Source organism: Mustelus asterias, chromosome 17 (genome assembly GCF_964213995.1).
Source record: "Mustelus asterias chromosome 17, sMusAst1.hap1.1, whole genome shotgun sequence".
NCBI classification, from domain to species: domain Eukaryota; kingdom Metazoa; phylum Chordata; class Chondrichthyes; order Carcharhiniformes; family Triakidae; genus Mustelus; species Mustelus asterias.
This window is the reverse complement of record NC_135817.1, coordinates 3,712,675-3,737,692: the sequence shown is the minus strand read 5'-3', so window position 1 is coordinate 3,737,692 and position 25,018 is coordinate 3,712,675. Positions and strand designations below refer to the sequence as shown.

The window sequence follows — 25,018 nt, the reverse complement described above, 5'->3', positions numbered from 1 at the left end:
AGTCTTTCTGCAGCCCCCCTGCTCCCCCAATACTACCTGTCCCTCTACATATCTTTGTATCATCTGCAAACTTAGCAACAGTGCCTTCAGTTCCTCCTTCCAAATCATTAATGTATATTGTGAAAAGTTGTGGTCCCAGCACTGACCCCTGAGGCACACCACCAGTCACCGGCTGCCATCCTGAAAAATACCCCTTTATCCACACACTCTGCCTTCTGCCAGTCAGCCAGTCCTCTATCCATGCCAGGATCTTACCTTTAACACCATGGGCACTTAACGTATTTAACAGTCTCCTTTGCGACACCTTGTCAAAGACCTTCTGGAAATCTAAATAATCATGTCCACTGGTTCTCCTTTATCTAACTTCCTTGTTACCTCCCATGACCTCCCTTTGACAAAGCGATGCTGACTCGTCCTACTTTATCATGCACTTCCAAGTACTCCGTGATCTCATCTTTAATAATGGACTCTCAAATCTTGCCAATGACCGAAGTCAGGCTAGCCAGCCTATAATTTCCCGTCTGCTGCCTCCCTCCCTTCTTAAACAGCGATGCTACATTAGCTACTTTCCAATCCTCTGGTACCCTCCCTGCCTCCAGTGATTCCTGAAAGATCACCCGAATGCCTCCACAATTTCCTCAGCTATCTCTTTTAGCTATCTGGGGTGTAGTCCATCCGGTCCAGGTGATTTATCCACCTTCAGACCTTTCAGTTTCCCCAGAGCTTCTCCTTAGTGATGGTCACTACACTCACCTGTGCCCCCTGACTCTCCTGGAGCTCTGGCATCCCACTGGTGTCTTCTACTGTGAAGACTGATGCAAAGTAACTATTCAGTTCCTCTGCCATTTCTTTGTTTCCTATTATTACTTCTCCAGCCTCATTTTCCAGTGGTCCAATATCTATTTTGCCTCTCTAACCTTTTATATATTGAAAGAAACTTCCTATCTTCTTTTATATTACTAGCTAGCTTACACTCAAATTTCACCTTCTCCTCCCTTCTTGCTTTTTTAGTTGTCCTCTGCTCGCTTTTAAAGGCTTCCCATTCCTCTGGCTTCCCACTAATCCTCGCCACATTGAATGCTTTTTCTTTTGATTTTATGCTGTCCTTGACTTCCCTCGTCAGCCATGGATGCCTCGTCCTCCCCTTAGCAAGACCCCTGCAACATCTAACTTCCGCCTACACTGCTTACAGCATCTCCTAATTCAGTGTCATCTGCAAACTTGGAGATGTAAACCTTGATTCCTTCATCTAAAACATTCATCACTGAAGAAAATCTGAAGCCTCAGAGTATTTCCGGGAGACGTAATGAGGAAACTTGGCATGTCAGCTACGACTCGCTCCAACTTTTACAGATGCACCATAGAAAGCATTCTTCCTGGTTGTATCACAGCTTGGTATGGCTCCTGCTCTGCCCAAGAGCGCAAGAAACTACAGAAGGTCGTGAATGTAGCCCAATCCATCACGCAAACCAGCCTCCCATCCATTGACTCTGTCGACACTTCCCACTGCCTCAGCAAAGCAGCCAGCATAATTAAGGACCCCACGCACCCCGGACATTCTCTCTTCCACCTTCTTTCATCAAGAAAAAGATACAAAAGTCTGAGGTCACGTACCAACCGACTCAAGAACAGCTTCTTCCCTGCTGCTGTCAGACTTTTGAATGGACTTACTTTGCATTAAGTTGATCTTTCTCTACACCCTAGCTATGACTGTAACACTACATTCTGCACTCTCATTTCCTTCTCTATGAATGGTATGCTCTGTATAGCGCACAAGAAACAGTACTTCTCACTGTGTGCTAATACATGTGACAATAATAAATCAAATCAAAAAGCGATATGTAAGATATATGTATGTGCCAACTCAGCTCAATCAGCCGGGGTCTCTAAGCACTGCTCATTGAATTGATCCCAAAGATCAGCAGTGTATTCAGGAGAGCAAGAGGGAACAGGAAGGTCGGGGTAAAAATAACAATCTTGCCACGTGTATCCAGCTGGAGGAATATTTTGAGCATGAAAACCTTGAACTTGGAGCAAGTCAGGATTTATTGTTCATATTCTGACTGAATCGCAATCTTTCCAGTGTTGATTTGAGTCTTCAAATGTCACGTTTAGAGCATTAAACTGGAATCTTGCTTGAATCTAAAGAGCCATGATCACTAAATGGTTCCAAGCTATATGGGAACCTTCCCAGTTGTAATACACTAACTCCCATGTTCCACAGTCTATATTTCAATAAAAGCAAATTACTGAGGATGCTGGGCCCTTTCCCTCTACCTTATCCCCCCTTTCCTTATCTTTGCTCCCCCTTTGCTTCCCCTCTCCCCCTTTTCCTAAATTTTACCCCTCTTCCACCCATTCTCCCCTCCCCCTCCCCCCACATTTTCATCTGTCACAGTTTACCCTCTGATATCAGCTTCTCTGCCGTTGGGCCATTCACACCCTTTATTCTCTCTATGGGCTGCCATTAGCAGCCTTTTCTCCTGGTTTCTGTGGCAATGATTCATCTTTCATTCCCTCCCCCTGCAGTATAAATATCTCCCACTTTCTCTGCCTTTTAGCTTTGACAAAGGGTCACCTGGACTCGAAGCGTCAGCTCTTTTCTCTCCTTACAGGTGCTGCCAGTCTTGCTGAGATTTTCCAGCATTTTCTCTCTTGGTCTAAATTTCAGTCTTGTTGATGCGCATTTCATTTTGCACCCCCACACATTTAGCAATTTTTCTTGAGTTCCTAACCAATTTTGTTTTAGCGTAAAAATTTAATTTCATACTTCATTTTGCTTGAAGCAGCTGGTGAAATTCCCTGGGGGATTTCTCCAACTTCAATGCAGCTGCAGCTAGTGAAAGTTGGGTTTTCCTTGGTCTGGAATTAGGTATACACTGTTGGGCACCTCAGTGCTTAATGATGCGTCTCAGAACAACATCGAGTGCGAGCTGAGTGGAGTGGCTTTGGGATGACAGCTAGAAATGCGCAAAATGAGGCTACCTTCACATCCCTGGAAAAACCTTGCAGCTAATTCCAGCAGTAGTGTTTGTTATCTGTTAAACATTAATTCCCTGCAGGTCCCAAGTATTTAATTTATGTACACGTGTTAAGTTCCGAGAAAGAACCATATAGTGAGGATAAACTAAATAGATCTATAGTACCCCAGGGAGCTAATGATATCTAATTGAGCTTAACCTATGAGCAGGTTTCTTGTGTATTTGTTAACTAGAATGCTGATTGTACTTTCCTTCCCCCACAGCTCTGGGATATGACCCCTGTGGTGTCCTGACGTGCTTCTGACAGCCACGATAAGGGATTCTGTCGGAACAGGCTAGTCTACACGTGGAGGATCAGTCTGCAATGGTAATACAGTGTAAAGGCTTCAACGAGGACCAGAAAGGAATTTGATATTTTTCAAAGCGACCTTCCAAACCCTGTGCAGTTTTTAATAAGCCTAAAGTGCAATGATTTTGGAAAAACTTGGCTGAGGAATGAATTACGGTTTTCCAGAGGGTAATTTGTGCGGTTGAGGTGTTTAATTTTGTTGGAATTTTTTGATGGGCCTAAACGATTTGTGTGAGTTGTATGTGTTTTTTTTAAATTGCAGTGACAATTTCTGTCTGTCTGTCTGTCTGTGTTGTTTTGTATTTCAGTTTTTTTGTTACCCAGCAACCATCCTTAAGGACACACCCTGTAATGGTAATGTTCTTTCTAATAACTGTAATGCTGTGTGAATTTGTGTAAAATAACTTTTCGTTGAGAAATAATTTAAACTGATAACTTGGGCTTTTTTTCCCCCACAGTAGAAGGAAACACTTATACTAAAACCAAAATGAGAGCGAAGGAAGTAATAAAGGCCTAATTGTCTAGATTATATTCTTCCCCTTTCAAACCGTGAAATTTCTGTACGAAAAACATTCCACTTAGTCCTCAGTGATTTTAAACAGTTAATCCAATCTCCTCGTCTACAGAGGTGGGTTATGAGAAAACGTGGTGTTTTCTCCAACTTGTAAGGTGTAAATGATACAAATTATGAGCTCTTGGAACTTGGGTCTGTAGGAGGAACAGTAGCTCCAAACAAGCCAATGCAACTCAGCAATGTTTACTACAACTGAAAGTCTTGCTGTCAAGGCTGCTTTACATGGAACAGGTTTTGATGATCAAAAACTAATAATGTACTCTGATTTTGTACTCCTTGATGTCCCTTCATATCTTGGTCCCCCATTACTTCTTCCAAAGGAGGAAGAAGCTTTAATTGAGTCACAGAGTGAGCTCAAATGGCAGTGAAGAGAGCAGCTCCTTGATTTTCCGATCAACATGTTTGTTCTTCCTTCCAGTGTCTGCTTTTCTTCTTTCATTCTCCACAGTCTGCTGATAAATTCAGAGAATTAATTAAACCAACTCTGATCAGTAATGGCTATAATAGTCTGGTGATACACTGTAATTTAGTTGATCTCTTGCCTGATCAGCAATAGGAGTAACAGTCTGGTGATACACTGATCTAGTCAATCTCTTGCCTGATCAGTAACAGCTGTAACAATCTGGTGATACACTGTGATCTAGTCGATCCCTTGCCTGATCAGTAACGGCTGTAACAATCTGGTGATACACTGTGATCTAGTCGATCCCTTGCCTGATCGGCAATGGGTTTTACATTCTGGTGAGACATTTGTGATCTGGTTGATCCCTAGCCCGATCAGTAATGGATGTTGCATTCTGGTGGTGCAATGTGATCTAGTTGATCTCACTCTGATCAGTAATGGGTGTGATCTTGTTGATCTCTAGCTTGATCTGTATTGGGTGCACTTTGGTGGCCAACATGGAATTTGAACTTTCAACCTTCTGGTTGGCAAATGTTAAACCGGCTGCTTTTTTCACAAGTGTCTATTTAGATTACAACTCGTTTCTTGTGTTCCAGAAAATACTGTCGCAATTTTAACCACTTACCTTCAGATTTCAGTGACTTCTGTCGACTCATTTCCATCTTTCACAGAATTTGAGATTTGAATGTTTGTCCTAGCCTTTGCCTGGATGGTTTGTTCATTAGGATGTAGGCTCGTTTTGTGACTGGTGCCTCCAATCATGCAACCTTAGAAATTTGAGCACGGAAGGAAGCTGTTTGGCTGATTGTGCTGCTGCTTGGTCCACATCAGAGCTCTCGACTCCACACTCATTCCCTCACTCTTTCCTGCAACCCAATATTGTGTTCCCAGTTCACACAATTCTTTTGGGGATTTGCCCCGTGCTATATTTTCAAGTCTAAATGGGGATTCAATCAGTCTTGATTGCAGACACCCTCATTAAAGAGGTCATCTCCCATCTGAACCGCTGTAGTACTTTTGGAAAACTGGGTGGGGTTGAGTGAATGGATTGAAGAATAAAGAGGAACAGTGCCTTTTACATCCTCAGAATCTTTCATAGTGATTCATGTCCACTGAATCATGTTGAAGCGTAGTTACTGCTATGTTGACGCAAGTGGTGACTGGTCTACGTACAGTAACAATTGTGACTTTTCATAATAGGCCCTCTCTACAATGCAGGAAACACGATCGCTCATCGTGACCTGGCTGTTCCTAATTATTGTAATCCTTGGTAAATTGTATTTCTTTGCCTTCAGAAAACAGATCATGTCCATGCTTGGTAGTACTCATCAATTATGTATTACACACATTAAAGGAAAATGGTTTTACTTGAATGCTTGCAATTAATCTTCATTCCATCTGTTGTGCTTTTTTAACTAATATAAGGAGCAAAGATTGCAATAAAGCATAACTTATACCAGTAATTAACTCAAGCACACATTCTGAAGAACAAATTATGTACAGATTTACATAAGAACAGGAGCAGACCAAATTAGCCCCTCAAAACGTGCTCCATACCCCTTAATGCCCTTACTGAAGCTCCAATTGACATCCAATGTCCACAGCCTTTGGGGCAGTGTGGTGACAGCAAGCGCTGCAGATTTGCTTGACCCTTGGTGTGGAAAAAGGGACTTCCTACTTTCAGTTTTAAACTTTCGAGCTCCAATTCTTACGGTCCCTCATTCTTGACTCCTCTATTAGAGGAATCCTTTCTGTTTCTACCCCGTTGAAGCTTGCTAAGCAGATCACCCTTTAATGTTCTACACTCAGGAGTACAAAGCAAGTTTAGCAACCTGTCCTCATTATTTAACCATCTATAAGACCATAAGACATAGGAGCAGAATTAGGCCATTCGGCCCATCGAGTCTGCTCTGCCATTCATCCCTGGCTGATATTTTTCTCATCCCCATTCTCCTCCTTTTCCCCATAACCCCTGATCCCCTTATTAATCAAGAACCTATCTATCTCTGTCTTAAAGACACTCAATGACCTGGCCTCCACAATCTTCTGCGGCAAAGAGTTCCACAGATTCACCACTCTCTGGCTGAAGAAATTCCTCCTCATCGCTGTTGTAAAAAGGATCGTCCCTTTAACCTGAGGCTGTGCCCTCTGATTCTAGTTTTTCCTACCAGTGGAAATATCCTCTCCACGTCCACTCTATCCAGGCCTCGTAGTATTGTGGAAGTTTCAATAAGATCCCAATAAGATCATACGACAAGCTCTTCATTCCAGGGATTGTTCTTGTGAGCCTCCTGTGGATCCTTTCCTAGTAAGAAGTTTAACAACACCAGGTTAAAGTCCAACAGGGTTTATTTGGTAGCAAAAGCTACACAAGCTTTTGGAGCACCAAGCCCCTTCTTCAGGTGAGTGGGAATTCTGTTCACAAACAGGGCATATAAAGAAGAAGGGGCTTGGGGCTCTGAAAGCTTGTGTGGCTTTTGCTACCAAATAAACCTGTTGGACTTTAACCTGGTGTTGTTAAAACTCTTACTGTGTTTACCCCAGTCCAACGCCGGCATCTCCACATCATCCTTTCCTAGGCCAGCACATCTTTCCTCAGATACGGAACATAATCTAACTCCCGATATTGTTCTGGTGAACCTTTGCTGCACCCCTCCTGAATGCAGTGCCCAAAACTGAGTGCAAGATATAGTTGGGGTCTGGCTAAAGCTCTATACAATTGAAGGATCACTTTCTCCCCTCTATAATCCAACCTTTTCATATAAAGGCCAACAATCTTTAGCTTTTTTGAATGCTCTTTGTACCTGTCTGTTACCATTAAATGAGGAAAAGGTGCACCTAATCATTCAATCATTCCTCGGGCATGAAATATTGCGTTTGTTGTAGTGACTAGCAGTCTGCTTTCTGTATGGTTATGATTTACAAATCACTGGAAGGGTTTGGAAATCTATAGGAGGGGAAGGCTGGGAGTAAATAGCCCCCCGTCCTCTTACACAGTCATGGTTATTAAAGTAAAGAATAAATTGGCCAGTGTTAAAGTACGTCCGCTTGGCAGATTTGAACATATTTAAGATAAAGCTTTATTTATTAGTCACACTTATTAGCTTACATTAGGGGAGCTAGGGGAATTTCACAACTTCATTGCAGTGTTAATGTAAGCCTTACTTGTGACTAATAAATAAACTTTAACTTTTAACATTAACACTGCAATGAAGTTACTGTGAAATTCCCCTAGTCGCCACACTCTGGCACCTGTTCGGATACACTGAGGGAGAATTTAGCATAGCCAATGCACCTAACCAGCACGCCTTTGGGACCATGGGAGGAAACCGGAGCACCCGGAGGAAACCCACGCAAACACGGGGAGAATGTGCAGACTCCACACGGACAGTGACCCAAGCCGGGAATCGAACCAGGGACCCTGGCGCTGTGAGGCAGCAGTGCTAAACACCATGCCGCCCTATAATACGAAGCAGTGGGGGGGGAGAGGGGGTGATGAAGAACTGATTAGGCAAGAAACTAGGGCTGTACTTGGTTTTTCACAAAATTGACTTGAAAAATATACGGTTGCATCAAGTGTCTGCAGTATCAAAAATAAAATGAAAAATATTTGGCATACCTTCCCCTCCACTGCTTGAGGCATAAAAAAAGATTTTCTACCATTTTGGGAGATAATTGGTACCTGTAAGTGATGCTGGGAATGTAAGAGCTTTTGGAAGAGCGACAGAGTTGAATATTAATCTTCAGAACACTAACTCTTCCTCCCTCGACTCGAGGAAAGGGAAGTTAATTAAGTGACGGCTTCCTGGGTGGCATGTCAAAGCACAATTAATTTCTTTTAGTGACAATGCTGGAGGGATTAATGCTGTCCAGAATTACTGCCCCACTGCTCTTCAAATGCTGCCTTGAATCTTACACATCTCTTGTAGCTGGACAGGTAAATGTAGCCTCAGTTTTGGAATCTCTGAAGTACAATGTCCACTGGCTCCCTCAACACTGAATGCTTAACTTGAATTGTTGCTCAGTATCAAAGTTGGGCATGACTGAACCCATGAGCAGATCATTAAGTATAGAGATTTTCTCCTGGAGAATACATACAAACAGTGGTTAGCACTGCTGCCTCACAGTGGCGGGGACCCAGGTTCAATTCTGGCCTTGGGTCAGTGTCTGTGTGGGGTTTGCACTTCCTCCTGCGTGGGTTTCCTCCGGGTGCTCCAGTTTCTTCTCACAGCCTAAAGATGTATGGGTTAGGTTGATTGGCCATGATAAATTAACCCTAGTGTCACGGGGATTAGCAGGGTAAATGTGCAGGGTTCCGGGGATAGAGCCTGGGTGGGATTCTGGTGGTTGACTCGATGTGCTGAATGGCCTTCAGGGATTCTATGTTGTGGAATTGTTTGAAGTGCAGTTAGGGTGGAATTTGATTTGATTTATTATTGTCACATGTATTAGCATACAGTGAACAGTATTGTTTCTGGTGCGCTATACCGACAAAGCATACCGTTCATAGAGAAGGAAACCAGAGAGAGCAGAGTGTAGTGTTACAGTCATAGCTAGAGTTTAGAGAAATATCAACTTAATGCGAGGTAGGTCCATTCAAAAGTCCACTCAGCAGGGAAGAAGCTGTTCTTGAGTTGGTTGGTACGTGACCTCAAACTTTTGTATCTTTTTCCCAAAGGAAGAAGGTGGAAGAGAGAATATCCAGGGTGAGTGGGGTCCTTAATTATGCTGGCTGCTTTGCTGAGGCAGCGGGAAGTGTAGACAGAGTCAATAGATGGGAGGCTGGTTTGCGTGATGGATTGGGCTACATTCATGACCTTTTGTAGTTTCTTGCGGTCTTGGGCAGAGCAGGAGCCATACCAAGCTGTGATACAACCAGAAAGAATGTTTTGTATGGTGCATCTGTGAAAGTTGGTGAGAGTCGTAGTCATGCCAAATTTCCTTAGTGATAGCTTCCATCATGCTGATCTTTTGCCTACGTATCCTTTGAATTCTTGCTGCTCGGTAATAATGGGACATCATACCCTGTCCCTGACGTGTTGCATGGAAGAATTGTATGAGCTTCCTTGTTCTTGCAGCAGCCTGTTAACTGCCAGGCTACAGATTGGTAGGCACACGTAGATTGCTGTGGAGTTATAGAACAATACAGCACAGTACAGGCCCTTCGGCCCTCGATGTTGTGCCGAGCTTTGTCCGAAACCAAGATCAAGCTATCCCACTCCCTATCATTCTGGTGTGCTCCATGTGCCTATCCAATAACCGCTTGAAAGTTCCTAAAGTGTCCGACTCCACTATCACAGCGGGCAGTCCATTCCACACCCCAACCACTCTCTGAGTAAAGAACCTACCTCAGACATCCCTCCTACATCTCCCACCATGAACCTTATAGTTATGCCCCCTAGTAGCAGCTACATCCACCCGAGGAAATAGTCTCTCAATGTCCACTCTATCCCCTTATCATATTATAAATCTCTATTAAGTCGCCTCTCATCCTCCTCCGCTCTAAAGAGAAAAGCCTTAGCTCCCTCAACCTTTATTTGACTTCACCTTTTTCAAAAGCTTTTCCTGCATCAGTAGGTTATCACAGCAGAAGTGCATCTTATGTGGGTGATAAACAAGTGACCCAGACTAGACCGGTTTTTCTAAAGATTGAACCATACTTCTTGACTGAGTTTACATGTCAGATTATTAAGGTCACAATTCTGTGTACGAGTTTGGAATCACTATTCAAGTGAGATGGTGCTAAGTGAACATTGCATGACTGAAGATTCTTCTCTCTCTGATGGTTGAAGCATATGCAGGATTCCAGCTTAACCTAAGATAACACATTCATAAGTTGATAAGATATAGGAGCAGAATTAGGCCATTCGGCCATTGAGTCCGCTCCCCCCATTTGATCATGGCTCCTTATCCCCTTTTTCCTGCCTTCTCCCCATAACCTTTCAACCCATTACCAATTAAAAATCTAACTCCTTATATTTACTCACTGTCCCCGCATCCACCGCACTTTGGCGTACCGAATTCCACAGATCCACAACCCTTTGGGAGAAGTAGTTTATCCTCAACTCTGTTTTAAATTTGCTACCCCTTATCCTAAGGCTATGACCTCTCGTCCTAGAATGCCCCATAAGAGGAAGCATCCACTCCACGTCTACTTTATCCATACCTTTTATCATCTTGAATACCTCAATTTAATCTCCCCTCATTCTTCTAAATTCCAGAGAGTATAGGCCTAAACTGTTCAATCTCTCTCATCTCTGGAATCAATCTCGTGAACCTCCTCTGAACTGCCTCCAAAGCCACTACATCTTTCTTCAAATAAGGGGACCAAAATTTGCACAATACCCCAGGTGCAGCCTCACCAATGCCTTGTATAGTTGCAACAATACTTCCTTACCTTTATATTCTATTCCTTTAGCTATGAATACCAACATTTCATTCACTTTCTTTGTTATCTGCTGTACCTGCATGCTAGTTTTCTGTGACTCATGAAACATATTATCCCATAGGAAGAGGTTATGGAACTAACTTTATTTGAAAGCCTTGGGATTCTTCAGGATTTTGATTGGTTTTTGGTCTCCATCTTTGAATCCACTTAACTTTGAATGTTTATCAACATTGGGACCTGACCATATTCACTGCTCATTTCAGCTTCAGTCCATTGTGAAATTTTTTGATTTTCTATCTGACTGAAAGACAAATGAATCATGGTGTGCTGGTTAGAATTTAAGGTATTTTGTCACAAAACATTTTTCACATGGAAGTTTTGTGACCTAACAAAGTCTGCCTCAAGAATTCTGATTCTTCCAGCATTTTGTCAAAATTTGGTTACAATTAGGGCGGCACGGTGGCACAGTGGTCAGCACTGCTGCCTCACAGTACCAGGGACCCGGGTTCGATTCCCGGCTTGGGTCACTGTCTGTGCGGAGTTTGCACATTCTCCCCGTGGGTTTCCTCCGGGTGCTCCGGTTTCCTCCCACAGCCCAAAGATGTGCTGGCTAGGAACATTGACCATGATAATTTCTCCCTCAATGTACCCGAACAGGCGCCGGAGTGTGGCGACTAAAGGATTTTCACAGTAACTGCATTACAGTGTGAATGTAAGCCTTAGTTGTGACTAATAAATAATTAAACTTTATAATAGATTATACTGGCGAACATAGCTCACCGGTTAGTTCATCAGGCGGTGCAGGAAACTCTACTTCATAACACTACTGATCAAAATGGATTCCAGACTTCCATTCTTTTCTTTTTGTGAGGCCCAGCTCTGATTTTAAGAACATTAAAAAATAGGAGCAGTATTAGACATTGTGACCTCTATGGGCGGCATGGCGGCACAGTGGTTAGCACTGCTGCCTCACAGCGCCAGGGTTCCCGGTTCGATTCCCGGCTTGGGTCACTGTCCGTGTGCAGTTTGCACGTTCTCCCCGTGTCTGTGTGGGTTTCCTCTGGCTGCTTCGGGTTTTCTCCCACAGTCCAAAGATGTGCTGGTTAGGTACATTGACCATGCTAAATTGACCCTAGTATCAGGGGGATCAGTACGGCAAATATGTGGGGTTAAGGGGATAGGGCCTGGGTGGGATTGTGGTCGGTGCAGACTCGATGGGCCGAATGGCCGCCTTCTGCACTGTAGGGATTCTATTCTCCAACATCCAATGTGATTGTGGCTAATCTGTCACAACTTCACTTTCTGCCTGATTCCCTGAGACATCAAACCTCGCATTGAGAATTCCAACGATTTACAACCCTCCCAGAGTGAAAATATCTCATCTAAGTATGAAATAACTGACCCCTTTTCGTGAGGCTGTATCCCTGTGTTCCAGATTCCTCAAGCAGGAGAAGCAACCACTGGGTGTTAAGCCCCTTCCGAATCTTGTACATTTCAATAAGATCGCTTCTCATGCGTCTGAACTCCAGAGAGTATAGGTACAATTTACTCAACCCCTGAGCAAACAGCAACACTCTCATCCCAGGAACTAATTTGGCAGACCTTCACTGTACAGTCTTCAAGGCCAGGTATATTTTGAGAGAGGATCAGCAGTTCAAGGCATGGTGGTAAAGTGGTTAGCACCGCGACCTCACCACTCCAGGGACCCAGGTTCAATTCCCGGCTTGGGTCACTGTCTGTGTGGAGTTTGCACGTTCTCCCCGTGTCTGCGTGGGTTTCCTCCGGGTGCTCCGGTTTCCTCCCACAATCCAAAGATGTGCAGGTTAGGTGCATTGGCCATGCTAAATTGCCCCTTTAGTGTCCCAGGATGCGTAGGTTAGAGGGATTAGTGGGGTAAATATGGTGGGGTTATAGGGATAGGGCCTCAGTGGGATTGTTGTGGGTGCAGATTTGATGGGCCAAATGGCCTCTTTCTGCACTGTAGGGATTCTATGATTCTAAGGCCAGGCTTTGAGTGCTTATTTATGACTCTCATTGTTTTCTTATGATTATGACATTCATCCTTTTGGATTATGGCAAGACTTGATCTGGATTTTGAACTTCTGCATCTTTTGAACAGAGGAGAGAATGTAACTCATGGACTAAACATGAAAGTCAGACAATCGATATGAGGGAATATCTGTCAGAAAGATGGCAGTAGAAATTTGCTTCTTCCACGACTTGTACATGAGTGAAAATCCTCTTGTGGATACCAGTATATTGTAATTTTCCCAAAGTCTTCCCTTCGAGCACAGTTCTGGCTACTGACGTGTCCTCGACAGCACTTCTCCACAAAGCAGCCCGTCACGTCAGAAAATGTAAATGGTTAGCTTGTTCTGACAATATCCCAGGGTCGAGGGCAAAGAAACTGAGCGCGGAGCCTCAGATAGGCACTGACTGATGAATAGGGATTTTGGATAAAGGTGATCACGCAATCCAGTTACTAATTTGTCCAGCAATGCTTTCAAATCGGCTCTCAATATGGGGGACATGGCCGGTCTTTAAATTGTGTGTTTTGTCCAAGTCTGCTGATAGCACAGGTTTATCATTTGCACATCTTTCTGATAAAGATTATATTCGAGTACCAGCTTGATTGTAAACATTTTTAGTAATTGTTAAAATAAGCACACTTGCTATTTATTATGTAGTGCCTGAAAAAAATTACTTCCTGGAATCTTGTAAATAATGCATAGTGTACAGTAAATAATGTATAGGGCACAGTGAAAGGGCACATCAGGGTTCAGTATTAAATGAATTTTGAATATTCGGGGAGGCGATGGCCTAGTGGCATTATCGCTAGACTGTTAATCCAGAAACTCTGTTGATGTTCTGGGGACCCGGGTTCGAATCCCGCCACGGCAGATGGTGGAATTTGAATTCAATTAAAAAAAAACAGGAATTAAGAATCTACTGATGACCATGAAAAACCCATCTGGTTCACTAATGTCCTTCAGGGAAGGAATTCTGTCGTCTTTACCGCGTCTGGCCTAGATGTGACTCCAGACCCACAGCAATGTGGTTGACTCTCAACTGCCCTCGGGCAACCAGGGATGGACATTAAATACTGGCCAGCCAGTGACGCCCATATCCCATGTTAAAAAAAAATTGGAAGTTTCTTGGAACATACCCATTCCATACTCATAATACACACCCCTGGGAAAAGGCCACATCAGCTTGCACCACTCGCCTTTCTCATGGAAGAATTCAGCAGACCAAACTGATCAGTTGGTACCAAGAGATGGGAGGTTAGTAATATGATCAGAATGTCCAATGTGTACAGTAGGCTAGGGGGACTGATTAATTTTAGTGACTGTATACTCCATTACATTGCTTGAAATCCTCTTTTTGAGTCATGCTCTCATGCATACTATGGATTAAGTGCACATTTTAAACTGAGTTTTCCTGGTGGATGTAATACAGCATTTCTGAGATATTGAGGTCATTGATTGAAAGATTGTACAAAGGTGGGAACGGAATCTACAAAGTTGTCGATTTTGGCTGGGAACTACAGTGGAACTTAACTATCACAGAATCACAGCGGCAACTTACAGCAAAGCAAGAGGCCTTTCAGCCTGACCCTGCTTGTGCTGGCTCTATGATAGAGCAGCATGCTTAATCCCACTTCCTCACCTGTACATTCCCCATCCTCGGCTACCTTTCCAACTCCCTTTTCAATTACTTCTGTATCCAGCTGTGAGCTTTTCAGTATTCCAGTAAATAACAACTCCAAATGGGGGGGGGAAACAATCACTCTAGATCCACCCTCTGGATCTTTTGATAATTTCAGAGTCTGTGACTTCTATTTATTGACCCAGAGGGAATACTTTTTTCTCTTATTCTATCGAAACATCTCATCTTGCGAATCCTCTTAAGTCACCTCTCGACTTCTCTGTTCCTGGTGGAACAGTCCTAATTTTTCCATCCTCGTAACTGAAGTCTCTCGTTCCTGCTCACAGCCTGGCGAACATCCTCCGTACCTTTTCTGAAGTCTGTTCACCTTTGCTGTGCTTAGGATTGACCACAATACTCCAGCTGAGGTACGGTGGCACAGTGGTTAGCACTGGTGCCTCACAGCGCCAGGGACCCGGGTTCAATTCCCGGCTTGGGTCACTGACTGTGCGGAGTTTGCACGTTCTCCCCGTTTCCTCCGATTGCTCCAGTTTCCTCCCACAGTCCAAAGATGTGCTGGTTAGGTGCATTGGCCCAAACAAGCACCGGAGTGTGGTGCCGAGGGGAATTTCACAGTAACTTAATTACAGTATGAATCAAAGACTACTTGTGACTAATAAATAAGCTAACTTTTTACTCGAGATTTATAGCATTATAGCATGACCCCTGTGCTTTATATCCTATTCCTCTAATTATAAACCCAGTTAACTTGTATACTTTTTAGCCAACTTATTAACTTGCCATGCCATCTTAGTAAGATGTGTGCGTTTGGACACCAAGGTCTTTTTGCTCAGTTTTAGTTATTCAACTGTGTCGGAATCCTTTGAGTACTGTCCAGATGAGCAAAGTAGGGACCAGAATAAAAGTTTTATGGTAACTGTTAGCCACCTAATCATCCTGATGATTGTCTTTGAAAGCAGTTCCCTCCGAAATCCACACCTGTAATATTTATGTGAGCCCAAAGCCTGTTAGAATGGTATTGAATTGACTTTTTTCAAGTTTAGTTCGCTGAAGGTGCTTGCAAACGGTTACTTCTGTTGATGAAATGATTGCTTATAAATGTGATGAGCCATTACTGTCTATCTTCTCCAACACTGAGGAGTATTCTTGTGCGTTATCTTACTTTGGTGCTTGCAGTAGTGACCCTTTTAGCCTCTGGACACTTAATAGTAATAAAGTACAGTTGTATACTTCCAATCAGACATTTTACAACCTCCACACCAAAGGTGAACACTATTCCCTCGGAGGTAAAGGAACCTCTACAGATTTTGTTTTGATACATTTGTGGGCGTCACTGGCTGGCTAGCATTTATTGCCCATCCCTAGTTGCCCTTGAGAAGGTGGTGGTGAGCTGCCTTCTTGAATCGCTGCAGTCCATGTGCTGTGGGTTGACCCACAATGCCATCAGGGAGGGAATTCCAGGATTTTGACCCAACGACTGCGAAGGAACGGCGATATGTTTCCAAGTCAGGACGGTGAGTGGCTTGGAGGGGAACTTGCAGGTGGTGGTGTTCCCATGTATCTGCTGCCCTTGTCCTTCTAGGTGGAAGTGGAAGGTGCTGTATAAGGACCTTTGATGAATTGAGAGAGAATTGGATTCTCTCTCTCATCCTTGTTCAGTGGCATGCAGGAGCCACCTGGTCAGGGTTATTTCTCCACACGTGCTAATAAATGAAAAGCAAGTTTTATATCTTGATCCTTTGGTAGTGGAGACACTGTGAACGACAGAGATTTAAGCACAAAAGTTGCAAAAAAAGGATGCAACTTTATTTGTAATTAATGATTTGCATAGGAACAACCTCCAATATTTGACAAAGCAAGTGCCAGTAAGCAGTTCCCTTTTGTGTCTGTCCCTTTTCATAGGCTGTGATGATTGGGAGTACTTGAGGTACTTCGGATAGACACATATCTTTCTGTGATCCAACACAAGTTAACTTGAAGAAAAACTGATGGAATTACTGAAAATTAATTGCAGGACAGAAACGATTCTCCAGGTACAGTAAGGACAACTCGGCTGTAAGTCAGAAAAAATCCTGATAACCAGATGGGTAGCTGCTGTTAAATTGGTGTGAATACTGCCACAAGGAGTTTGTCAGTATTCAAAGCTTTTTAGTCCGCTTGGAGCTTGTACAATTTGTCAAAATTATTTAACTTTTCTGATTTGTGAGCATGTATTAATATAACATGTTTAAATAAAGGGTTGGCATGGTAGCACAGTGGTTAGCACTGCTGCCTCACAGCGCCAGGGACCCGGGTTCAATTCCGGCCTCAGGTCACTCTGTGTGGAATTTGCACATTCTCCCCGTGTCTGCGTGGGTTTCCTCCGGGTGCTCCAGTTTCCTCCCACAGTCCAAAGGTGTGCAGGTTAGGTTGATTGGCCATACTAAATTGACCATTAGTGTCAGGGGGATTAGCAGGGTAAATATGTGGAGTTATGGGAATAGGGTCTGGGTGGAATTGTGGTCGGTGCAGACTCGATGGGCCAAATGGCCTCCTTTGACACTGTGGGGCTTCTATGATTCTAATCTATGATAAAGGCATTCCATCCAGTTTGATTCTCTTCTTCCCCCATCAAATGGTGTGGCTTCCAGAGCTGATAGTTCTTCCGACTGGAATATCATTTAAGGAGGACACTGTTTTTTGGAACCCAGTCATTTTATTTAAATTATTACGGACTTGGACAGTCTCAAGATCAGTTCCAGTCATGCAAAAGTGGCTGGCCATTCCTTTAATGAGAATTGGATTGAGTGTGGTAAAAGGTTCATCAATATACAATACCAACTGATTAAACACGTCTCTTATTTTTGGAGTTAAAACATCCCGAGGTCTATCCAGCTCCTCTTTAGGCAAAAACAGTGCAGCTGGGTATCCTCCCAACGGTCAGGATCTGACCAATGTAAGCAGCCGAAAAGACAGTGCAAGTCTGAGTTTTAATTGTGTCTTGTGTGTATGATTAATAATGTTCAACTTGTTAATGGGTACCAAACTTTGAATAGGAAGTACCAGACCCCAATAAAAAATGTCTTTTACATGAGATTGGCACCAGTTATAACTGGAACTTAGACTACCTGCTATCTGTAAATTAAGGTACTTTAATGTATTAATGTGACTGAACCTTACTGTTACATTTGTAGGTGGAGGAATCTCGTGAGCATGGGTGAAGTGTAATGCACACATTTGTGTTCCTTCTATACACTAAAATGAGATTGTCACTAATGTTTCAATGCACAAACCTGTGCCGTGCTGTGAAAAAATGTCCCTCCAGCTGACAAAACAAAACTGAGGCAAAAGCTCGTTAGAAGTGTTAGAAATCTGAAGTAAAAACAGAAAATGTTGGAAATACTCAGAAGGTCTGGCAGCATCTGTAGAGAAACAGAATTATTGGGTTGAAGAATAGCATTTCATCAGAATGGATTATTTCTAGCATTGTCTGTTATTTTGAACCAATGCAGGTACGTTTTGATAAATCATTCCGAAAGTACTTTACCCCCAAGTTTTTGTTACACCTCTGGTTTCACAATTGACACATTCCAATTCATTCAGAACTTGTGTGTTTCTAAGTACTGTATCTAAATTGTTAATGTATTAATGTATTGGCAATCAAAATAAATGTGTTTGAGATGTTTGCGTTAGAATGGTCATAACCTTGAGTGTTGTATAAAGTACTGGATCATACTCTCTGACTGCATATGTTGTACATTATCCTTCGCTGTCCTTGATCAATCTGCATTTGACACTCCCCCAGTGCCTTGCCTCTGACCAACACTGTAGAACTTGCATAGTTCTCAGCAATGCCTCTTTCTTTCTCTGCACTGCCATAGCCATGGTCCCTTAAGGCTTGATCTTTGCCCTTTGCTGACCAACTTCACCTGTAGATTCCACGTTACCCCCCGTTCTATATCCATTCCTCGTCTTGTTTGCCCACCCCAACCTTCAATCTTGAACGAGTCACAACTTCCGGCGCACCAAAGGTCAAGGCCAACGCTCGCATTTCCGATCCCAATAGGGGCGGCACGGTGGCACAGTGGTTAGCACTGCTGCCTCACAGCGCCAGGGACCCGGGTTCAATTCCTGGCTCAATTAATGTAAGCCTACTCAATTCCTGTCTGTGTGGATTTGCACGTTCTCCCCGTGTCTGCGTGGGTTTCCTCCGGGTGCTCCGGTTTCCTCCCACAGTCTGAAAGACGTGCTGGTTAGGTGCATTGACCCGAACAGGTGCCAGAGCGTGGCGACTAGGGGAGTTTCACAGTAACTTCATTGCAGTGTTAATGTAAGCCTACTTGTGACTGATAAATAAACTTTACCGCAAACTCCGCTCCTCGGCCTTTGATTCTATTTGTTTCCTTGACCACACTTGAGCTGAATTAGAACACTTGTAAATTGGGTGTGATTTCTGATGCTCAAGCTGAGTCTTGAACCATACATCCCATTGAGCACCAGGGACCCCTTCCACTTTTGCCGCATTATCCATCAACCTTCCATCTCCCTCTCAGCGGTTGCAACCCTTTTCTGTGTGCCTTTGTGACTCGTGGATTCTGACACTTTCTGGCCTCCCAGCCTCCTTTCAAACACTGCTGTTGCCTGTCGACCTATCAGTTATGTCACTCATTCCCTGCAAAAGGATAATCGAAGATCAGAAGCACAGGGCCAGTTATTTGTACAGTAGGCTAATGGAGTTCTGAATAACTGAGATACTGCAAATGATTCTCCCAAAAGTGCTGAATTGGTGGGAAAACTGTTCTAGATCACGACTGTTTTTCCAGTTCAACTTCTCACCTAAATCTCCCACACTCTGTGCAATGCAGAGGTCACAATCGTGAATATCATTAAAAACCCAGAGGAGGGAGGGGGGGGGGCCTATTCGCGCCAGAGTCTGATAGTTCTGGCACTCTGCGCATGCGCAGTGGCCCCGATCTGTCAGTCTCCCCATTTTCTGGCCGGCTCAATCGCTGGCCAGCCTGGGACCCCTGCAGTGCTGCCCCCCCACAACAATTCCCGGGCCAGCCCTGACCCTTCCCCCCCTATCCTGGAGCACGCCCCGATGTCCAGCCCACCCCCCACCAGCAGTGGCAATCCCCCCGGCAGGCCCCACCCCCCCCCAGCAAACCAGTCCCACACTCCGCCCCAATCACTGTCCTCCCTCCAGCCCAGATCGATCCCAATGCAGAGTGGCAGCAGGACTCCCCAACCCTACCGATCATCCCTAGGCCCCATCCACAATAGGCCCCGCCCCCTTGGCATTGCCCAATGCCCCATGGGCACTTTGCCCCGGGGCAGTGCCATGGGGCACAGGCTGGCACTGCCAGGGTGCCCATGCCCAGGGGACACCACCCCCCGCCACCCAACCCCCTGGGTCCACGAGTCACTAGTTCCCCGAACGTGGGAAGCTAGTCTGAATCCTGCCGGAATGAAGCACTTCTGGTGGTGGGCACGATTCGATTGGGACCTGAAAGTTCCCGAAAATGACACTGAAAACATATTTAAACTATATTAAAATAAGATTCAAATGATTTACCTCTCTTCCTGCTGGTTTCCAGCACGGTCTGGTCTCCGAATGTTCTCCAGCTCTGGGAGATGCGCGTGCGTTCCCGGCGCATACGCAAATCCCAGAACAAGGCCAACGATGCACATCTCCCAGCCCGACCCGGCAGAAAAGTTGTGGGTCGCGATGGGAGAATCGCCCCCCCACTGTGTGATTTCTTCATGTGGTGGTTTGATTTGATTTATAGACACTCCTGCCAACCCCTCCCATCAAACACTCCCGCTTCCCTCTCCCGTCAAGCAATCCCGCTACTCTCTCCCGTCAATCACTCTCTCTACCCTCTCCCTTCAAACATTCCCTCCTCCCTCTCCCGTCAAACACTCGATCTACTCTCTGCCGTCAACCACTCCCTCTACTCTTTCCTGTCAAACACTCCCTCTACCCTCCCGTCGAACACTCTCACTGGCAGAAGTAGGGAACCCTGGATGACTTGGGATATTGAGGCCCTGGTCAAGAAGAAAGAGGCACATGACATGCATAGGCAGCTGGGATCAAGTGAATCCCTTGAAGAGTAAAGGGGGTATAGGAGTAGATTTAAGAGAGAAATCAGGAGGGCAAAAAGGGGACATGAGATTGTTTTGGCAGATCAGGCAAAGGAGAATCCAAAGAGCTTCTACAAATACATTAAGGCCAAAAGAGTAACTAGGGAGAGAGCAGGGCCTCTTGAGGATCAAAAAGGTCATCTATGTGCGGATCCACAAGAGATGGGTGAGATCCTAAATGAATATTTCTCATCAGTATTTACTGTTGCGAAAAGCATGGATGTTAGGGAACTTGGGGAAATAAATAGTGATGTCTTGAGGAGTGGACATATTACAGAGAAGGAGGTGCTGGAAGTCTTAAAGCGCATCAAGATAAATCCCTGGGACCTGATGAAGTGTATCCCAGGACGTTGTGGGAGGCTCGGTAGGAAATTGCAGGTCCCCTAGCCGAGATATTTGAATCATCGATAGCCACGGGTGAGGTGCCTGAAGATTGGAGAGTGGCAAATGTCGTGCCTTTGTTTAAATAGGGCTGCAGGGGAAAGCCTGGGAACTACAGGCCAGTAGCCTCACATCTGTGGTGGGTAAATTGTTGGAAGGTATTTTGAGAGACAGGATCTACAGGCATTTAGAAATGCAAGGACAGATTAGGGACAGTCAGCATGGGATTAGCTTTGGGGTTTTTAAAAAAAAGGGCGGCATGGACAAGTTGGGCCGAAGGGCCTGTTTCCATGCTGTAAACCCCTATGACTCCATGTATTAGCAGACAGTGAAAAGTATTGTTTCTTGCGCACTATAAAGACAAAGCATACCGATCATAGAGAAGGAAAGGAGAGAGTGCAGAATGTAGTGTTACAGTCATAGTTAGGGTGTAGAGAAAGATCAACTTAATGCAAGGTAGGTCCATTCAAAAGTCTGATGGCAGCAGGGAAGAAGCTGTTCTTGAGTCAGTTGATACATGACCTCAGACTTTTGTATCATTTTCCCAACAGAAGAAGGTGGAAGAGAGAATGTCTGGGGTGCGTGGGGTCCTTAATTATGCTGGCTGCTTTGCCGAGGCAGCGGGAAGTGTAGACAGAGTCAATGGATGGGAGGCTGGTTTGCATAATGGATTGGGCTACATTCACGACCTTTTGTAGTTTCTTGCGGTCTTGAGCAGAGCAGGAGCCATACCAAGCTGTGATACAACCAGAAATAATGCTTTCTATGGTGCATCTGGAAAAGTTGGTGAGAGTCGTAGCTGACATGCCAAATTTCCTTAGTCTTCTGAGAAAGTAGAGGCATTGGTGGGCTTTCTTAACTATAGTGTTGGCATGGGGGGGGGGGGGGGGGACCAGGACAGGTTGTTGGATATCTGGACACCTAAGAACTTGAAGCTCGACCCTTTCTATTTCGTCCCCGTTGATGTAGACAGGGGCATGTTCTCCTTTACGCTTCCTGAAGCCGATGACAATCTCCTTCATTTTGCTGACATTGAGGGAGAGATTATTGTCGCTGCAGCAGTTCACCAGATTCTCTATCTCATTCCTATACTCTGTCTCGTCATTGTTTGAGATCCGACCCACTACGGTGGTGTCGTCAGCAAACTTGAAAATCAAATTGGAGGGGAATTTGGCCGCACAGTCATAGGTGTATAAGGAGTATTGCTTGGAGCTGAAAACACAGCCTTGTGTTGGTGGTATTTTGCCCTCTCGTACCAGGAAAGGTAATCTATCTGAAACCTATTTACACCTCTATTAAAATTAGTCGAAAGAAGAATTTCTCATGAGTGTATTAAACATTCCCACTCTTAATATCACACAGAATAACAAAAACCTTGCTTGTGGAAAGAAGTCATGTTAAATGTCCTCCTAGTTCTATTGTGGGACTAATCATGAAATAAAATAACATTAAAATATTGAGTAGTGTTAAAATAACTGATATTTTATTGGTTTCATTAAGACAAAGCAGTTAAATAAATATCTAGGAGGCACTTTAAATATTTAATAACTAATCTCAAACATAGAAGATAGGAGGAGGCCATTCGGCCCTTCGAGCCCATTCTGCTATTCATCACGATGATGGCTGATCATCCAACTCAATAGCCTAATCCTGCTTTCTCCCCATAACCTTTGATCCCATTCTCCCCAAGTGCTATATCCAGCCAACTCTTGAACACATTCAATGTTTTGGCATCAACTACTTCCTGTGGTAATGAATTCCACAGGCTCACCACTCCAACACACACACCACTTGGACATCCAAGCACCATAGAAACACGTAAACCCCCAACCTCGCAGCCCCCTCCTCCTAACACACACCACCTCGACAACCACCTCCCCCCAACTACCTAAAATACGACAGAAGCAGACCATTGCCCTATTTTCCTTTGTTCTTTCTTCCCCCCTCTCCTACCTACTCCTCTTCTGCCACAGCAGGGGGGGTACCCCCCATTCACCACCCCACACAAGGAAAAACTAACATGAATTATAATATGTCGTTTTTAAGAAGAAAAAGGCCCAGGAGACAAGAAGACAACAAGTCACAGGATAAGGGCAAGGCATCACAGGGAGCAACAAGGGTTGGACGTGAGCCGAAAGATAAGTGGCAGAGCACGAAGAAAAGGGGACATGTCCTCTCTCTGTCTGACCCCAAAGATCACTCTTTGGGAGAAGAAATGTCTCCTCATCTCAGTCCTAAATGGTCTACCCTGAATCCTCAGACTGTGACCCCTGGTTCTGGACTCCCCCACCATCGGGAACATCTCCTCCCTGCATCTACATAATGTATTTAGAGTTTTTTTTAACCTAACTAGAAATGTGGACAACTAGAATTGGGAAATCAGCAATAGATCGGTCTGCATTTGCAGAGAAAATAGATGAATATTTCTATTTCTAATGAGCTAAATCATCTTTTAGGACTGAGTGTAATGAAGTGCCAACGATAAAAGGCAGTATAAAGTTCAGAAAGCTGACAGGGGGGTTAAAAGGTAAGAGTACAACATGAGCACTGAAACACCATGAGAGTAAAGGCAACCTCAAACAGAAGTGAGGAGGTTGTAAGGAGGTTCAGGGAAAAGCAGAAAGCAACTTGGAGGTAAGGAGGTAAAGTCTGAAATCGTTCCAATGCTCAGTTTACCGTGCTGCAGATGATGAAGGATGGAGATGAAATACTGTTCCTGACTGCACTGAGCTGTGTTTGGTGTAGTACAGAGGGTTTGTTTATTAGTCACAAGTAAGGCTTACATTAACATTGCAATGAAGTTACTGTGAAATTCCCCTAGTCGCCACACTCCGGCGCCTGTTCGGGTCAATGCACCTAACCAGCATGTCTTTGGACTGTGGGAGGAAACCGGAGCAACTGGAGGAAACCCACGCAGACACGGGGATAATGTGCAAACTCCACACAGACAGTGACCCAAGCTGGGAATCGAACCCGGGTCTCTGGCATGCGAGGCAGTAGTGCTAACCACTGTGCCGACCCACAGGTCTGGCCCATCTATTCATCAAGGTTCACCCAGTACAACAGCCCACCACTCCGACTGCTGTGAAGACAAGATCTGGAAGAATTAGCCCTCCAGGCTACTTGAACCTGTAAACACAGAGATGCCAAGTGGGAGAAGGGGTAGTAAAAGTAATGTAAATACATTGGGGAAAGACTTGGGGGGAGTAGCTGGGTGCAATATAGGCCTGGCATGGCAGGGGTTAACATGGGACTGGATACAGCACACTGCACACTGATGTAAAGGAACACATGACCCAAGTCATGTGTTCCTTTACATCAGTCTAAACGGCAGTCTTGTACTGGACAGAGATGTGGGTAGAAGCAAGCATGGAGACAGTTCCTAGCTTGGACCTTACACCATTGTATGTATATACATATCTATGAGTAGTTAATAAACACAATGTTAAACTATATTAGACAGTCAGCAAAGGCCAGGAATCGAACCCGGGTCCCTGGAGCTGAGAGGCAGCAGTGCTAACCACTGTGCCACCGTGTTATGGAGGATATTATCCAATGAAAAACAAAAAACAGGACTCTTGCTTGGAGAACTATAGAGAAAGATTTGCATTCACGTAACACCTTAGTAATCCTGAAGTGTTGGCATTTTGTTGTCACGTTGTCCATTTCAGGTAGTATTAGGTTTATGGTTTGTTGCTATTTCCTCCAGGCTTTTCATCAGTTTCTCCTCCTCTACAGGAGTCGTTCTTGTTTGGGCTAAAAGTAAATGAGTTGACACCGGTTTCCGATCTGATTGGGGAAAAATAGTAGAGATACTGAACATAGCACCCTTAGAGAATGATAAAACACACTTGATAATGCAACATTGGAAAACCAACACCCTTTATAGAATCCCTACAGTGCAGAAGGAGGCCATTCTGCCCATCGAGTCTGCACCAACCACAATCCCACCCAGACCCTATCCCCATAACCCCATGCATTTACCCCAGCTAGTCCCCCTGACACTAAGGGGCAATTTAACATGGCCAATGCACCTAACCCGCACATCTTTGGACTGTGGGAGGAAACTGGAGCACCCGGAGGAAACCCACCCAGATACAGGGAGAATGTGCAAACTCCACACAGTAAGAGCTCCACAATGTAAGAAAAC

General features: G+C 44.5%; 2 protein-coding genes across 6 annotated transcripts in view; one reads left to right on the top strand and one right to left on the bottom strand.

Moving 5' to 3' along the window:
• Positions 1-25,018, top strand: part of wdfy2 (WD repeat and FYVE domain containing 2) — a 187,790-nt gene that overhangs the window by 75,959 nt on the left and 86,813 nt on the right. Inside the window, exons 12-14 of one of the 4 annotated variants that reach the window (XR_013499880.1) lie at positions 3,245-3,348; positions 16,267-16,397; positions 17,538-18,537. Coding sequence is in view for 1 of the 4 variants with exons in the window: in XM_078232170.1 (XP_078088296.1) it covers positions 3,245-3,274 (30 nt within the window). In the remaining 3 variants the exon portion in view is untranslated. Of the gene's footprint in view, positions 1-3,244; positions 11,858-16,266; positions 18,538-25,018 lie in introns of those variants that run through there. The other 3 variants (XR_013499879.1, XR_013499878.1, XM_078232170.1) reach the window with 3 other exon arrangements.
• Positions 4,035-25,018, bottom strand: part of dhrs12 (dehydrogenase/reductase (SDR family) member 12) — a 66,151-nt gene continuing 45,167 nt past the window's right edge. The window contains exons 10-11 of one of the 2 annotated variants that reach the window (XM_078232173.1): positions 24,490-24,657; positions 4,035-4,353 (exon numbers count right to left, since the gene is read on the bottom strand). In XM_078232173.1, coding sequence (XP_078088299.1) covers positions 24,536-24,657 — 122 coding nt within the window. In that variant the 3' untranslated portion in view covers positions 4,035-4,353; positions 24,490-24,535. Of the gene's footprint in view, positions 4,354-22,301; positions 24,658-25,018 lie in introns of those variants that run through there. The other variant, XM_078232172.1, reaches the window with a different exon arrangement.